Source organism: Melozone crissalis, unplaced genomic scaffold, assembly GCF_028551555.1.
Source record: "Melozone crissalis strain CALT ecotype California unplaced genomic scaffold, PUWL_Pcris_2 ptg000018l_1, whole genome shotgun sequence".
NCBI classification, from domain to species: Eukaryota; Metazoa; Chordata; class Aves; order Passeriformes; family Passerellidae; genus Melozone; species Melozone crissalis.
The window spans coordinates 5447916-5464975 of NW_026535796.1; the positions used below are offsets into that span (position 1 = coordinate 5447916).

General features: G+C 37.8%; 1 protein-coding gene across 3 annotated transcripts in view; it reads right to left on the bottom strand.

Moving 5' to 3' along the window:
• ZNF143 (zinc finger protein 143) overlaps positions 1 to 17060 on the bottom strand; it is a 38228-nt gene that overhangs the window by 17034 nt on the left and 4134 nt on the right. Inside the window, exons 1-7 of one of the 3 annotated variants that reach the window (XM_054275871.1) lie at positions 13227 to 13400; positions 9408 to 9538; positions 8523 to 8615; positions 7983 to 8066; positions 7686 to 7766; positions 6542 to 6738; positions 2686 to 2760 (exon numbers count right to left, since the gene is read on the bottom strand). In XM_054275871.1, coding sequence (XP_054131846.1) covers positions 2686 to 2760; positions 6542 to 6738; positions 7686 to 7766; positions 7983 to 8066; positions 8523 to 8615; positions 9408 to 9531 — 654 coding nt within the window. In that variant the 5' untranslated portion in view covers positions 9532 to 9538; positions 13227 to 13400. Of the gene's footprint in view, positions 1 to 2685; positions 2761 to 6541; positions 6739 to 7685; positions 7767 to 7982; positions 8067 to 8522; positions 8616 to 9407; positions 9539 to 13226; positions 13401 to 17060 lie in introns of those variants that run through there. The other 2 variants (XM_054275873.1, XM_054275870.1) reach the window with 2 other exon arrangements.

Here is a 17060-nt window from a genome sequence, read left to right on the forward strand (position 1 = left end):
TTCCTACAGATCCTTCAGAGAGGATGGAATAACCCGTTATCTTCAGAATATTTGTAAGACTAAAGGAGCAAAGTTTAATACAAAACTTTTAATCAGCTGAAATGTTCAACTCCATCACTTCAGAAAGTCTCCTCTGGAAACCACAGAGAAAAATAATCTGGATCCAGAACCCATTACTGCTAATATTGTTTAACCTATGACAGCATGAATCACAGAAATCACTTCAATACATAAGGATCACAAAGAACACACTTGGTTGAACATTTGCACTGAGGCACTAATAATTTTTTTCCTATCTATATCTTTACTACTATTTCTTTGTTGTTCCAGCTTATAAAAATATTAATATGAAAATATTTATCTAAAAATATGTGTATACTTGCTAAGTTCTGTCATAAAGCTCAAATATGCCAAAGTTGAAAAGAAAATGAAAACAATTCTGCAATGTGCTGATATCTGCAAGGAAATAACCAGCCATAATCCTACCAATATTAAGATGGATACAAAAACTGGGAAGGAAGCACCTTTCTAATAATGTGGAACTTACTGAGAGGAACTGTGTGCTTCAAATACTTTTAAATAGAATGAATAAATAAATAGAATTTAACACCCTGTATTTTTAGGAGATCACAAATGCATCCTGATCTCAGAAAGGTAACACAGGAGAAAAACAAAGATCTTGGATCAGATTTTTCCTTGGATCAGATTTTTCTACTGCACACATAAAAGCAGAATCATATAACCAAAATGTGTATTATGAGCAGATGGGTATGACAGGTTTGAAAGGAAATAGTGAGATATCCATTTGGGCACACAGAGTCTTTTGTTTTCCCATGTAGAAATCACAAAGAGGTTTTATGCTTTTTTTTCTTTGCTGAAACACCTAACTAACCACATGCAAGTCTGAGTGACTGCTTAGCAGTGTGACATCTGTTCTATGCTGTTCCCTGTGGAATTAAAAAGTTTATAAATATACACCTATTTAATTCTGCATCTAAGTGTGAGACTATTTTATAAATTATAGATTAATACATACGAATACAGAATGAGCTCCAAGTAGGTATCTACTTAAATCAAGATATAAGAATGATTTCTATTTTTATACAGAACTGATAGCTGTGGGCCCCTTCAACTGAAGGCCAGCTGTAGTCACCTTATAAGGGTCAGAATTTGAGCCTAAGCCTCATTACCTTTTGGAAATATCAGATCTTGTTTTGTTTGGAACATGCAGTGCTCCACAGATTGGCACATTTCCATATTGCTCATATGTTGCCATATATGTATAAGATAAAACCACATTCAGTTTGCTTTGGGGCTGAAGCCAAAATCAATATTTAGGTGGATACTGATTACAAGTAATTCTGCTTAATTGGCTCTTACTCCAGGTAAAACCAACAAAGCTTTTATCTTACTCCTCCTTGAATTTTGCCTTTCATTGGAGTTGTACCTCTATTCCAACCTACAAGTGCAAACCCTCTAAATTTCTTGATTTCATTTTCTGAAACGTGGTCCAATACAGTAAATAATGTATTAGTTATTCTCTCCTTCCACAGTCATGCCACACAGGCAAAAGTGAAGTGTCTGCAGCTTTAAATATTGTGGGATCTAACTTGTAGAAAATAAAAATAGAAAATCTGAGCTGTGAGAGGTGAGTCTATAATTATTCCTTTCACAGATTATGTATTTTGAACTTGGAAGAAGACATTTTTCCTCCTTGACTACTTCATTATTTCTTAAATTAAGCAAAAAGGAGAAAAGGTTTGCCCAGAGCAGCCCCATTCTCAATGCAATGACTTTTCCCTTTTTGATTTTGTCATCTGAACATGTGAGGATATAGAGTTTTTAGTATTGTTTTAGTTTTATATTTGAAGCCCAGGATACATTTTTCTTTGTGTTTTCCTTTAATAAAATACATTATAATGCCAAATACCATTCTCCTTACATAATTTTATGGATCCTAGGGAAAAAAACTTGAGACTTAGTAAGCTGCACCTCTATTTTCCATTACCCTTTGAACTTTTACATTAATCTTTTAACATTTAAAGGTTTTTACATTGCTGTGTACAAACAATATGGATCCAGAAGAAGAAGTTGAAGTCTTTTTCTGTTCTTTAAGCATTCTCTAGGAGCAACACTCTTAACTACTGATTCCTTATAAAACCTGCTCTAAAGGTCAGGGACCCTAACAGGGCAAGTGGAATCAAAATAAGTCATTAAAGAGAGAACAGCTCCAGACCTGTGCCTGGAATGGTCTCTCCTAGCACAAATCTAATAACTGAGACAGCATTGTTCTGCTTTAAATACTATCAAAAGTCAGCTCCTTCTCTGGAAAGAACTTCTGAAATACTTACACTGTTATTGAAGAAATACTCAAGTCAGCTTGAAAAATCTTAGAAAGCCAACCTAATTTTTAATTACCTTTTAACAGGAAAACCCCCTAGACAACAGTAAGTATTAGAAGATCTTTTACAACTCTTGTGACAGGATCTTGTACAGAGTGAGCTAATATAATCTATCTGTATAGTTTGAGATATTATAATCCATCTGTATTATTTGAAATCTACAACTTCTGAAGGGTAGAAGCAAACCATAGTTCATGGCTACAGGACTCCCTGTCATGCACCTTGCTGGGCAGAAAAGACAAAAGAAATAAATATATTTAATTATTTTGTATTAAGAACATACCTGCATTTTTTTATCTTGTTCATTTTCACCTATAATTCCTGTGCTACTAACACTGTCATTTCCATCAATAGACACCTGAAAAACAAAGTTGAAATAGGAAAAACATTTACACCAGTTACTTTTATTCATCTGAGAAACAGAGGGTTACAGACAGTTCCTGGGTTTATTATTTCATAGCTCTCTAGCTCCCTCTTGGAACATGGTTATCCCATAGTACATCAACTTACACAAAAATCACCACTTGCAGCACCTGCATTACACAACAGCAAAGTTGTTTTATAACAGGCTAGGAAAGACTGCAAGAACTAAGGATGTTAAATTAATAGACTGCAAAAACCATTACAATAAATCAATAAATTTAACAATACTGAGTACTGACAAAAAACCCCAAACATTTACTTATTTTATAATGAAGATATCTCTCTCACTCCATTAAGCAGAATGTACTTGTTCAAACAGCACAACTGCTTTTTGAATCAAAATACCTAAGACAATGTGTTACATCTCAATTTGAACAAGTCAAATTACAGCTAAGCAAAGACTTGGGTATTGCTACATAGGTTTGTTTTTAAAGACAGTCTCCAGGAGGAGAAAGGTATTGCTGTTTCCAAGGAGCTCATAAAAATATTTGAAAGACTGTTGGATGTTAATGTGAAATTTTTATTTAAATAAAGATGTAATTACCCAGTTTAAAAAAACACCCCAAACTCTTTGAGCAGCAGCTCAAAGAACAGCATGTTACTGGTCACTATACAAAAATTAAAGTATACTTTGCATTGTTTCCCATCCTTAAGTTGTCTCTGTACTAACCACAGGCATTCACAATACTCTCTGCCTCCATTATATTCAAGGCTAAGACTGATGCACCTAAGCCTAGTCTGAGTGATTTTATTCTTCTCTAGAGCAGTTTGGCAGCACCCCTCCCTCCCAAGAGCACAGCAGGCCCCTGAGATCACTGGGGTTGTGTGCAGCACCTTGCCCACAGCAGCAGCCCCAGCAGTTTGCCTGGAGGCTGGCAGAACTCATCCCAGGAGAGGTTTTCACACTCCCTCTCTAAATTAGACCATTTACTTTTGGGAACTTTGAGCTACAACAGTAATAAGGCAAGTGCCTAAACAGAGGTAAATTTACATTACAAAAAGATTGAAAAGAGTGTCAGAAAGCAGGGGATTTTGGGGCCTTTTTTTCAGAGGGAAACAACATCTATTTTGGGACCTTCTCCCTCAGAATTTTTAAAGGAAGAGGCGAGAACCTGCACAGAAAGGAGACCTGAATTACTTCATCCTGAACTCCCTGCTGTTGGTAGAGAGAAGAACTGCTGACATGACATTAGAACTTGATCAACTATTGGAAACAAATGATGCCAAGAGAACGTGTGTGCACGTGTTGAGGCAGGCACAAATCCCAGTTCCTGCACTCTGCCAGCAGCTGGGATGGCACAGGAGAGCAGATTTTGGGAGGCAAGGATGTGCTGTAACCTCTTCACCATTCCATCACTGAGAGCAATGACCTTTTCTCCTGGCTTGCTCTGGGAGGATGGTGCCATTGACTCAGCCCAAAATTAGAGGGCTCAAGTTAAGTCTGCATGTGCTTTGCATGTTGTGGAAAGTGGCACTTTCCTGCCTCAAGGAGAAGTGAGGACAATGAAAAATGTCCATGTTCCACCACTTCCAGTGAGCTTCTGCGGAGTCTGCTTGGGCCTCTTGGTATGAACTCTCTTATATTCTACACTGATCTTGGGCACCCCACTGATCTTTCTGTTTCTGCCTGTTGCATAGGACAGGGAAACAAAAAAGAACCACCACTCTCCAAATTCACCTTTCTTTTCTTTGCCCTTTAAATTTCAAAAAGAAAGCCTTAAAAGAACCAAACAAAAAAAGACACCCAACTTTAAACTTCTCTTTTGCAGTACTGTAAGAATTCTGGAGGGATTCCAGGGCAGATCTTTGAGCTCCTCCTAAAATAATCTCCTTTATGCTAAAGAAAGATTTAGTCTGCCTTCAAATAAAAACACAAGGGCACCTACATTGAGTCAAAGTAAAGGCCATACCACTGCACCATTTCACTCCCACCAGCAGCCAGCAGCAGAAGCTGGAGAACACTAAACAAACAGGCCAAGCATGTAGTGATGCATTCCCCATAATATTCTGCCAACTTCCAAGCAATTTGTGGTTTATGAGCTTCCTGAACGAGTTTCTACCTAATAGCCATGGACACATTTTTCTTCCATGACTTTATCTAATTACTCCTTGAATCCAAGGACATATTAGTGTTCACAATATCCTACAAGCAGTGCTTAACTTGGAGCTGTTTGAAAAAGCATCTTCATTCTCGTTGAACCCATCACATGAGAGCTTCACCTGATGTTTCCCAGTTCTGAAACTGGTGCAGCCAATGACAAGGCACTACTCTTTTTTGGGCTACCTAAAATTTTATAAAAACCTATCATATACTTACCATGTGTATTTTATTTCTTCCTGTATCCTTCTCAAAGTGTCTGAAACACCAGCTATGAAAAGTGTACCTTGCCTCACTATGAAGAGTGCATGGACATGGAGAAGAATCACAAAACCACACTTCCTCTTTTAAGAGAGAGCCAGGGTTCTGACCATTGAGCTGATATTTGGTTTTGTAGGTGTAGTGCTTGGAAACTCACTTCTACTGACTGTCCCCTAAAGGTTCCAGCAGTACCACTCAGAATAAGGTTCTGAGATGAAAGCTTAAAGAAAACATTTCTTCCTCAACAAACACAGAAGTGCACTACAGGAAACAAATTCACATTACAGAATTAAAAAAACCCATATTGAGTTAAATAGGATGAAAATGCAAATTTATTTGCATTTCTTCTGTTTCTTTTTCACCTTCTCAAAACATATATATATATCAGAAATTATGATTAATATAGCCACCAGTTAAGAAGGGCAAAGTTGTGATTGATTTAATCAAAATGAAATAGTACCTGTGGAATGTATAAAAGCTTGTGATTACAGCTCAACTAACATTGAATTACCTTTAATTTCATTAAATGTTAAATCACAACACAATTTGACTGTCTGCCTTAAGATTTCTCAATTCTAGCAGAGAGAAGCATAATGAAAAGAATAGTGAATAAGCTATTTAATTATCCTAACTGGCCTCCCAAATTTTGACAACTCTCTGTGACATTAAGAGGACAGACTTTAAAATATATTCTGCTCTTTTTGCAGAGCAATACAAGCACTGATGGCAATTACCCAGCAACTGGGACACAGCTTAACTACAGAGTCATGGAAGTTGCATCACCCATTACCATACTTACATCATGCTTTAGAGAGCCCAGGAAAGTGAACAACATGAATTTTGTGCACCCTACTGCATTTTTACTATTGAAAATATAGATCAAAGAAGTTTTTTTCTGAACTGTCTGATTGTCTTTTCTACACTTCATACCATGTGTTGCCCTTGCTCAGTACACCAGGCCATTCTCTTCCCATTCAGGAAAAAAAATTAATCCAGCAACAGTGCCTGAACAAGAATAATTCAACTTTGTCCTTCTTTGCAAACAGTGTCCTTCCAAGAGACTCCTTTACAATGCTTATAGAATAGAGAAGATTATCATTTAAATGTCTAAATGGCTTTCTAAATCCTACTCCAGTTCAGTGTTCAATCTTTTCTCCTTTTTATGGAACACTATGCACCAGAGCTGCTCAGGACAGTGAAGCACTGTCATGACAATTTGGTGTTTTCTAGGAGTCTGAAACTCTCCCAGTTACAATTTCATTTCTTAAACAATAGTTGGCTTGTGCTGTGCTGCCAGGTATGTTGTGCTGTGTATTTTTTAAGACATGATGGCTAGAGAAAATGCCTTGCAGAGTACCTTGGCTGCATACTGCTCCAAAGCACTGATGGTGTCAGGGTCGATGGCAGCATCTCCTGTGTGCAGTCCTGCCACTGTGCCATCAGCCTGGATGGCCAGAATGGTGTCAGACTGGGGCATCTGCACTGTGTGGTGGATGTAGGCAGTGGTTCCATCCTCCAGCTGCACAGCCTGCAGGGCACTCTGGTCATAACTGTCTGAGGAATGATATTGCACAGTGTTAGGGTTCTGAAAGGAGCAGCAGAGTGTTACATGGGAAACTACTGCTCTCCAGGAGGTGTCTCCTGAAATCATAGACACATATCAAATATATGGGAAATAGAACCACTAGTACATGAGATACATAAACACTTAAAATAATACTGTGAATAACACAGGAATTTGTTTTCAAGACAACACCTCCTACAGTTTTATTTCTACACTTCAAAAAGTTAAAAAAAAAAGATATTGATCTAGTTTTATTTATAAAGGAAATCAGGAACACAAATATACTTTCCATTTCAAATCCACCTATAATAAAATGAAAATAATATACCACATCTATTTATATCATTACTTTAGATTTTAGAACTCACAGATCTCACATTTTAAGAAGAGAATCAATCAAACATGCAAAAAGAAGCACAAAATATCAAACAACTTTTAACAAAAAAAATTCTATATTACATTCTTTCCTCTTACTATTGTTGGTTGTAAAATGTAATTATCATTCTGGTTTAAACAGACTTAAAATATATACTTGATCACTTTTTCTAGAGAAGCAGTACCATTTCCAAGACTAGTGTAATCATCTTCTGCAGAAACACATGTTATCTGGAATAACTACATTTGCATTCTTGACTGTCAGCTGTCACATTTTCTGCCCTACTACCTAAAGGTATAAACTCACTTTAATGTGATCCTGGGATAAATAAACAGTGAAACACACTGGGTTTGATTTCATTTATAACTGTTATATGAGGCCCAAGTCAAGAACTGAAACAGTCATTTCAACAATTTTCGGCTGTCAAAGTTAAAGCAACAAGTAATTCACACTGGGAATCCCATTAAGATGATAGTTTTTAGAGAGTAAAACACTGAGTTAAACACTGCTGAAGGTCTGTTGGACACTGAGGTGACAAATGGCACTTGGCAGAGCAGTTACCTTTTGAGGTGTGATGGATAAATGCTGTGGTGCCATCCTCCAGCTGAACTGCCTGTCCATCCTCCAGGCGCAGGCTCTCCCCTGCTCAGAAGAACAATTACAGCAAGACTTCAGAGATTCCTTAGATGGAAAGATGAAACATTCAATACCCAGGACTACAAAATACCCAAGATCTCTTCATGATTAGTTCCATTAAAATAAGAAATCAAGCTATTATCATGAATGTTAATTACTTAACAGCAATATTTATCAGTAATACATTATTTTAGAACATATTTCTTGTATTATTGCACTCACTGCTTTTAGGCATAGGTACATGTTGAACATAAGCAGCAGAACCATCTTCTAATTGAATCACTTGGCCATCCATTAATTTGCCATCTGAAATACACAGAATATTGTTAAGAATTCTAATTGTGTAACACATCACAGTTTTAATACACAGTAGATAGTTTCTAGATTAACATATAAATAAAATATCAACAAGAAATAATGTTTGGTAAATAGAAAGCACAGCGTGACTCTACAGAGCTTTTAAAATTCTGGGATTAAAAAAGCAGAAAAGGTCTGCTGTCCTATCTGTTAGGCAGAATATTGATATCTGGGTTTGAACCATAAAGATCTCTTCACTTTTGTTTGACTCATGTTCTGAATTTCATTTTTGCATCTTATTAGTGGCAAAACAAAAACATTTATTTTATAGCATTACCATAATTCCCCACTGGAATTGGAGCTTCAGAAACATTGTAGAGATTTTGCCTGACTTTACAATGCAAAGAGAGGGTTAGAAAGGGGAATACCACTTCAGCAGCCATCAGCTGGCAGTGCTCTGCCTACCTTTAGAATTGTGCTGGATGTAAGCAGTGGAGCCATCAGCCAGAGTGACTGCTTGCAAACTTACACCTTCCATGTTTTCCAAGTTGTCACCATCTAGCAGGGAAAAAAGTTCACCTTCACTACAACCAGCATGGAACTCTAGAAATCTCAGCTGAGAGACCTCCATAAATTATGACATCTTCTCAAGGCACATTGATTTGACAAATAAGAAGAATTCTTATTTGTAATTCTTACTTGCTTTCTGATTTCTAAGCCTGAGACATGTACTAGGGTCATAGATTCTAGATTTTGCTCTGTAAACATGACAGCTAAATGTTATTTTCCTTAACTAAAAAAAATACAATGTCACTGAATAAATAACTACAAAGCTGAGGTTTTAGGACAACTATGAATTAAATCATCAGAGCCAACAGTGAAATAATGACACACATACTGTATCGATAATTTTGTTTTGTACAAACTACTTGTCATTAATACAAAACTATTTAGATTAAAATGCAGATTTAGGAGAGAGTTTGTAATCACATAAAATCATAACAAAGCTGTCACGAAACATCAAGTTTAAGCCAATTTCAAGTCATTAATCTATTTTAAAACTCAATTTGCTTAATACATACTTACATATCAACTGAATTTACAAAGTATAAAACAATAAGACTATACAGAGAATAAAGTCAGATTTTATATTTCATATATTTTTGGCACATTTACACTTCTATTATCTTAATTAAAAGATAATTTCCATCCTGAATTAAATTAGTGATTTTAATCAATCTCAGTTAACTGTTTTCTGATGGATTTTTAATTTGGAATAAACAACATGAATGTCAGTGTTTTATCTGAGTTTCATAGAGAAAAGACATAATAATGTAGAGGTATTTTAACCTGAAGGGTCACCTTGCACAGCTACAGCTTCTGTCAGACACAGAGTCACGTGCTGGGCCTCCATTCCTCCTCCAGAAAACTCCGTCATTCCCTGAGAGTCTCGATTGATCTGAGCTAATAACATTGTCTACCTAAAAGAAAGGATTCAAAAATCAGAACACTGAAATACAGAGCCATAATCTCAGTTAATTGTGATTTTCATACAGCTGCTACAAATATTTTATGTTATGTTTTGCATAGAACAGCTGCAAAAAGTTATTGATTTATCTGGAAAATACTTTGAAAGAATAAGAGTTATCTGAAATAGATAAGTATTTTACTTTATTTAACAATTAACTTAGATGTTAAGGACTTCAGGTAGCACTTATTTATATAAAGTGCATCAACCACATTTAAATTTCAGTTAAATATAAATGATTTAACCAATGTACAAAGACTAATGGTGGTAATGACAGTACAGATAATGATACCTATTTGTCCCTAGAATTAAAATAAAGCTGACAATTCACCCATAGTCACCCATGACAACAGCAGGGCTTTATCTGTATAAATCAAAGATCTCTCCATGCCAGTAAGAGGTTTAAAAACAATGACACACCGCAAAAGTCTAACTGAACAATTCAACTATTTCCCTAGATTTTTCCAGAAAGGTTTCTGTTTAAACAAAAACAAAACAATCTGTCCTTTAACATAATGAAGTATCCCATGATAAAATTTGTTAATTAGACAAAGGGCCAGTGATCAGGGAGCGACTGCTGTACCTCACAGAACCAGACAGAGCCATCCCTTTGCATACTCACATTTTTACCCAGGCATGTTTTACTTTGGGAGATCACACCACAGCTTTTAATCCTAGTGTGGTTCTATGACCTGCTGGTTTATAATTCAAGGCTGAGAAGAATAATCTAGGGTGTTAAATTTATTTATTTTTACCTTTACAAATATATTTAGCTATTGTTACCTCTACAGTCCAGATATCTGCTCTTGAACGAGCAATTCATCAACAGTCTCAAAGACCACTGAGAAAATTGTACTTTTCTCAAAGTTAAGAAATAAGGAGCACAAGATTAGACCATGCAGGTACTCTAGTGTGCCTACAGTATTTAAAAAGGTTGCCACAATAATTTAGTAGTTGAAAACTACACCCAAGCAGTATTTTCCAAATACATCCAAGTGTATAAAGTGAGCCAGACTTCTTCCTCGAGCTACAGGCTCACTTTCTTATTTCCAGTTAATGGAACAGATACAGGTGAACAAAGGAAGTGGAAAGCAAGGGTACCTTTGGGAAAGTTTTAAGCCCTCCTGTCTTTTTCATATGTTACATTGAAAATCATACAAAAAACCCTATAACATTACTAATGATCACTACATAATTCTGTAAGAAATAAGCCTTCCAAGATTCATGTCCTCATAACTTCTCCCTGGAACATTAAGGAAATGAAAATACTGGCTGGCAATAAGGAATTTGAACCTTGAACAACTGGCATCAAAAAGATACCAAAATATAATCCAAAATGGGTGTGAGGTGATTTTTTGGGATCCAAGAGAAGATGGGTAATTCCTCCCAACAACCTTTTCAGGAAAAGAAGCTTTTACAGAAAATGAGGCCTCTAAAAGAGATGTAATACATATAAAAAGGAGAAGCCATCCAGACTAAATTGCATTTATAGAGATGTCTCTGTAGAAATTGAAATAGGAAAATTTGTTTGGATATTATAATCTATGGCAAGGAAATATATGAGGATATAGGAGATTCTGAGTTCAACCTTTTCCTTGTCCATGACTGAGTTTGGAAAAGTAACTTCTTTTCCTTTCTACTCATTTATCATCCCCCATCTCAAAATAGGCAGAAAACTTTTACCTAGGAAGCAGTTAGCTCAAAAACCAAAAATCAATCATGATGTAGCTACAGAGTCAGCCTGAGCAGCACAGAAGCAAAGCAGCCCAGCATTCATGGACTATGCAGCAAATAAGATCAGAAAACTGTTGCAGTTAAAAAAAAAAAAAAAAGAGAGAGAGAGAAAGAACCACTCCCCCCAAAAAAACCCAAAACAAAAACAAAAAAACAAACAAAAACAAACAACAAATCCTCAACAACAATCTAGCAGCAAAAGGACTTTTATCCAGTGCAGCAGTGAGGGAGGCAGTCCATGCAGACAGCTGCAGAGTTCTGAGTCTGAGCAGAACTAATGGCTTAAGGGGTGAGTAGCTGCTTTGGAAGGAAAATAAATCTAATGCCAGATACATTCAAGGGCTGCAGGAGCAATAGTTTTTGTTTAAATTGTTTCACAGTGTTTGTTACTGTAGCATGGTTATCAACTCACCCGCACTGAAAACAGCTGAAGGAACTGCTGCACACAGAACCATGGCTACAACTTCCCTCTGTTCCAGGGGATCTGGACAATCACACAACCTCACACAAGAACTCAGCAGCAATGCAGCCTGTTTCTCCCAATTCCAGCTCCTTTCAATGGTCACTTCCAACATACCCTTTCCTCAATCCTCTGTCCTTCCACTAAGTTCCTTATCCCCTGCTCCATTCCTTCTCCTTGTACCAATTTTCTCCTTCCGTCCTAGATACCAAATTTCCAGGACATGCCTCTAATCCCATCCTTCTCGTCAGAACAATATAAAATACTTCCATGCCCACACCAGCTCCTTCTGCAAGCAGTCTCCAAGTCTTCTCTTGGTGCTAGTCTGCCCTATGACCCCCTCACACCCCTGTCTATCCCCTCCCTTCCTCTCTGTGTCACCAGCTCATGCTCAGACCCACCTTGGAACTGCATCCCCCACAAGAGACTGGAGCACTGGGGTCCCCCCAAACACCATCCCCAGCTGTGACTCCCTCTGCAGGGACACAGCAGCTGTGCTCTGACACTGCTGGGCAGGGAGGAGAGCCCTCTGCCAAAGTGGCTGAGATGTGCTGCTCTTCCAGGCTCTCCTCTTCCTCCCCACTGGAGAACACTGACTAGCCAGACAGGGCAGGAAGGACAGATGCAGGAAGGAAAGACAGATGCAGGAAGGAAGGACAGATGCAGGAAGGAAGGACAGATGCAGAGCTGCCTGTGCTGCAGAGAAAAGGGTCAATCTGTCAGAAGTAATGATGTCACAGTATCACTTGCTGAGGGTAGTCAAATACAGGAACAAATTGCCAAGCCAGGTATGGACTCTCCATCCTTGTAGAGGTTCAAAGCACCTTGACACAGCCCTGAGCAACCTGGGCAAATGAGACCTGCTCTGATCAAGCCTGAGCCAAATAAATTTCTGAAAGTCCTTCTAACTTCACCTGCTCTCTGGTAATCATTTCAATAATGCATACATCTACAACAGCATCACCTTGCTGTTCATGTATCATCTATCCTGCAAAATCTACTCTCTTAAAATTTTATAATTTGCTTTTTCAAAACCAGTCGGTTTTCACCAAACTCAAATCTCTTTCTTGCCTCCACTTCAGTCACTCTCTTCAGTTTCCATCAAATTTGTCTCCATCATTTTTTCAATCTGAATCTCACCAGCTTCTTTCCCTAATTCATCATTGCTTTTATTCCTCTGCATTTACATCAGTTAGCTTTTTTCTTTCAATCTCCTGTCTGCCAGGAGTTCTGTCAATAAAAATCTAAGACAGATTTCCTTTACCCACTTCAAATACTGCAGCTCATTAGTCAAAGGCAGCTAAAGTAACCATTTTTAGGAAAAGCCAGGATCCCTGGGGTGGAGCCTACACAGCAGCTTGGCAAGATTGACGCACGTGGAGTCTGCTCCATCTCGAGAGCTGTCTTACAGAACAGACAAGTCCAGGCTCAGTCACCAAGCACTCACTGAAGTGAAAACTTGTGAGCTGACTTTGTGAACTCTTGCAAATCTTCACAGATCCCAGGCAAGCTGCAACTGTCAATTTGCAAAGGCGCATCAATGACGATATCTGGGCACACTTTCACAAGGACACTAACGTATCCTGCATTCCTGACAAGATTAGTCACCAAAACATGTCTCTGGTATCCATGCAGAGAAAACCTTACCATTCTTTTAGATGGTTCAAACACTTCTCAAAAAATCAGCCTGAGGCAAAAAAATCTGGCAGAAAATCTCTGAACTGAAGAGTGTGTCCAAGCACAGGCAGCCACCCCCTCTCTAGCACTGATCCATCCCTTCAACAGCATCCAGCACAACACAGAGGTGCAAGCTCTTATTAAATAATAAAAAAACCACAACAAACCAAAAACAAGCCACCACTCCCTGCAAATTATCTGAACAGAAAAAAAATAGGCACACATTAAATTCTCAACACTTGGAAATCAAAGGAATGTGAGGGGGGATGGTTAAAAACAAATAATGTTTTTCAAGAAGTTGCCTATCTACCAGAGCACCTCCTGTAATTTTTCCTCCACCAACACTCAAACAAATAGAATTTTCTGGGAGCTATCACTTGTTTTGGAGAAAAGATGCAGTGTTAGAAGAAAGGTTTTTATGTAAACTCAATGTAGCAGTTGGAAACAGGAATCTCCACTAAAAACTAGGAATCAGCAACTAAAAAACAGCAGGTGGGATTCAGGCAACTGAAAAACAAGGAGAGAGCTGGCAGAGGGCATGGCTGCTCTGCAGCAGAAAGGGGGTTTGGGGCACTTGGGAGCTCCAGCAGGTGAGAGAAGAGCCCAGTGTGGCTGGAAAAAAGCAAAAATCAGCAATTTAAAGAATAACTGCACCACTGGACTGCTGGACAAAGGAAAAATCCTGCAGAGACAGTAGCAGAAACTCCTTAGAGAGACAAAGATGATGCTTAATGGGAAGAGGATGATTAATGGGAAATAGAATAAAGTTTGTAATAGCAGGCATGGAAGAAAATTTACTGTTACAAATAGAAACTTAGAATGTGCAAACTGAGAAAGAATGACAGGAAAAAAGCTGCTCTAGACATTCACCAACCTTGTGATTGTTCACTCCCCTCATGCAGACAGCACTGAGAAGTTTGAAATAATATGCATTTATTTCATTTGAAAGGAAACATCACTTTTATTTTAATACACTTCTAAATAATGTACAAAACCATTGTAATTTTATAAAACTTATAAAAACAGCAAAAAAAAAACAATCAAGAAGGATAATATGGCAAATAGTACATAGCCTCATAATAGTGAAACTTTTATTAAGGAATTTAAGAAAAGTGTATTCCTATGTTTGACAAAACTGGATCCCAAAATCAATTCAAGTATGTCCGCAGTGTAACATTATGAAGATTTTTCTGAATTAAATACTGCCTACCTTAGGGTCCTTGTCAACTGATATGATTGCAAATAGCAGTAATTTCACAAAACTAGTATGAGCAACAAATGTGTGAAAATGGAAAAATAGTACCTATAATTAACAATCTGGTTAAATACAATTCAATTGATAATTCATATGTGTTACAGCCTCCTGAGTCTCAGTGCAAAAGAAAGTCTGACAGACTGAAAAACTGACTATTCCACACAAAGTTTTTTCAGGCAACCCAAGAAGACTTCTAGCATTTCTTCCTCCACTAATTACATAAAGTCACTTGTCATCTTTAAGCTCAGAAATAGACACAGGAGAACTAAGACTCTTTTTACAGTCTTACCTCCCCTATATAGCTGCATGATAATCTTTTCCAAGCAGAAATCTGTAACAGGGTCAGAAATTTGATCTAGGTCCTGTGGGTGCTTTGAGCAAACACTTCAGGAGACTTGGATTTCCTTCTTCATCAACAGCCCTTACCTTTTCCAGGATTTTACTGCACTGAAAAATTGGGGTTTGTGCTGTTGTAAGTCAGACTGACTTTCAGTAAACACAACAACTTCTTAATTGCTATGTGCTTTCTCACATAATCTCAATTTCTTTTACTGTATTTTCTCCAGTCTCTTGTAAAGGCAAAACATAATTAAATAGCAATTTCCACCACATTAATCATCCCCAGTATAAAATGGAAACAAGGCTGAAATACAGAATATAAACCTCTACTACAGAATCTGGTAACATCAGCTGGATTCAGATAATTTCATAGCAAATCACACAATCACTTTCTAATTTCCTAAATGGTAAAGAAGTGTTGTGAATAATAAATAACAGTCCCTAAGTCTGGTCCTGCAGAAAAACCTGACCAAGAGTGAGAGCACCGTCAACTGCACAAGCACAACACACCCTGAAGCAGTCAAACTCAAGGCTCCTTTTTATTCTTTTACAGTATTTCAATGTTTCTGTTCCACAAGAGATACATCCCAATAATAATGCAGTTCAAGACTAATTCACTGCCACAGTGTTTGGTATTTCTTCAGAAACAAAAAATAAACGCAGGACCAAATTTATCATCGCCTTAACCACACCTCAGTCTGACTTAAGTGTGAGCAGTGGAAACCACATTTAGCCTGACAAAATTACCTCACGTTCCAGCAGTCTTTTTCCCCCAAAAGCCATTTCCATACAGTTTATAGAGCAAATGCTACCTACAAATTGTGACTGTTAAAAGTGTGGTCTGATATCAATGCTTGCATTTTATAGATATAAAAAGAAAATTTTATTAACCAGTGCAAACAAAGAATATTTACAAATCCTTACTCTAACTAATGAGATTATGTGTGTGTATTTTCACTCGGTGGGAATGTGAAGGTTGCTATTATTTTTGAAGGTATGGCATTTAAACACAGGAAGATTTAGAAAGTCACCCACCAACAAGTCCCACACATGTGAGAACACTCAGGCTGATCCCAAATATGACTTTGAACTTCACACATTTCTTGAATATATCAGAGAAGAAATTACTGGTTAATGAAAGGAGGCCAGAGTAGTTCCATCAGCACTGAGCTGTCAGCAGTGCTGACAGAAGCTGAATTCCTTCTGCAGCTCTGGGACAAGCAGCTCACAGCAAACCCCCAGTTCCATGACCACATCTGCCCTTGGTGCCCCATTCCAGCAGCATGGCTTCCTGAGCCAGAGGTCTGAAACAGATCTGGGAGTTCCCAACAGAGCCAATTCCAAAAATCCTGCATGGAAGCTGACAAGCAATTGAGAGCCAGGCAGCACTGTTTGCAGAGGTACAGATACCAGGGTTCCCAACCTTTTATATTAATTAAGTATCAAAAACCATATTAATGCAGCTGGTCAATGAGCAACATGCTAATGACTCGGTTATTATTATTATTATTAGCTGTAGTAGTACACAGCAGCAGCAGTTTGGCTTGAGGAAGAGCCACCCATATAATCTGTCCCAAACACCAGATTCCAAAATGCCTGTAAAACACCCCTGTATCATTAGGAATGCTGAGCTGTGTGCATGGAATGCCTTGCAGACCTACTGCAAATGCAACTGCAGAACTCACCTACCCAAACTGCCCATCAAGTTTCTCTCCATGCAGGTGGTATTTCTTGTTCATTTCTTCTCTCCTGGCCAAACTTGTATTATCAGTGCTCAGACATACCTTCCTTTCTAAAGGACCTCAATCCCATTTCTTTATTGCAGACTGACTGGTAATAAATTACTTGTGTGTGTTTTAATAGGCAAAAAAGGTTTGGGTAACTAATCATAATATGCACACTCAGAAAAAAAGCTGAATGGTAGGTGAGCTGGTTTTCTGAACAAACTCAGAACATGATTAACAAAGATGAAAAAACCCCAATCCTAAATAATTTTACAGCACATGTTAG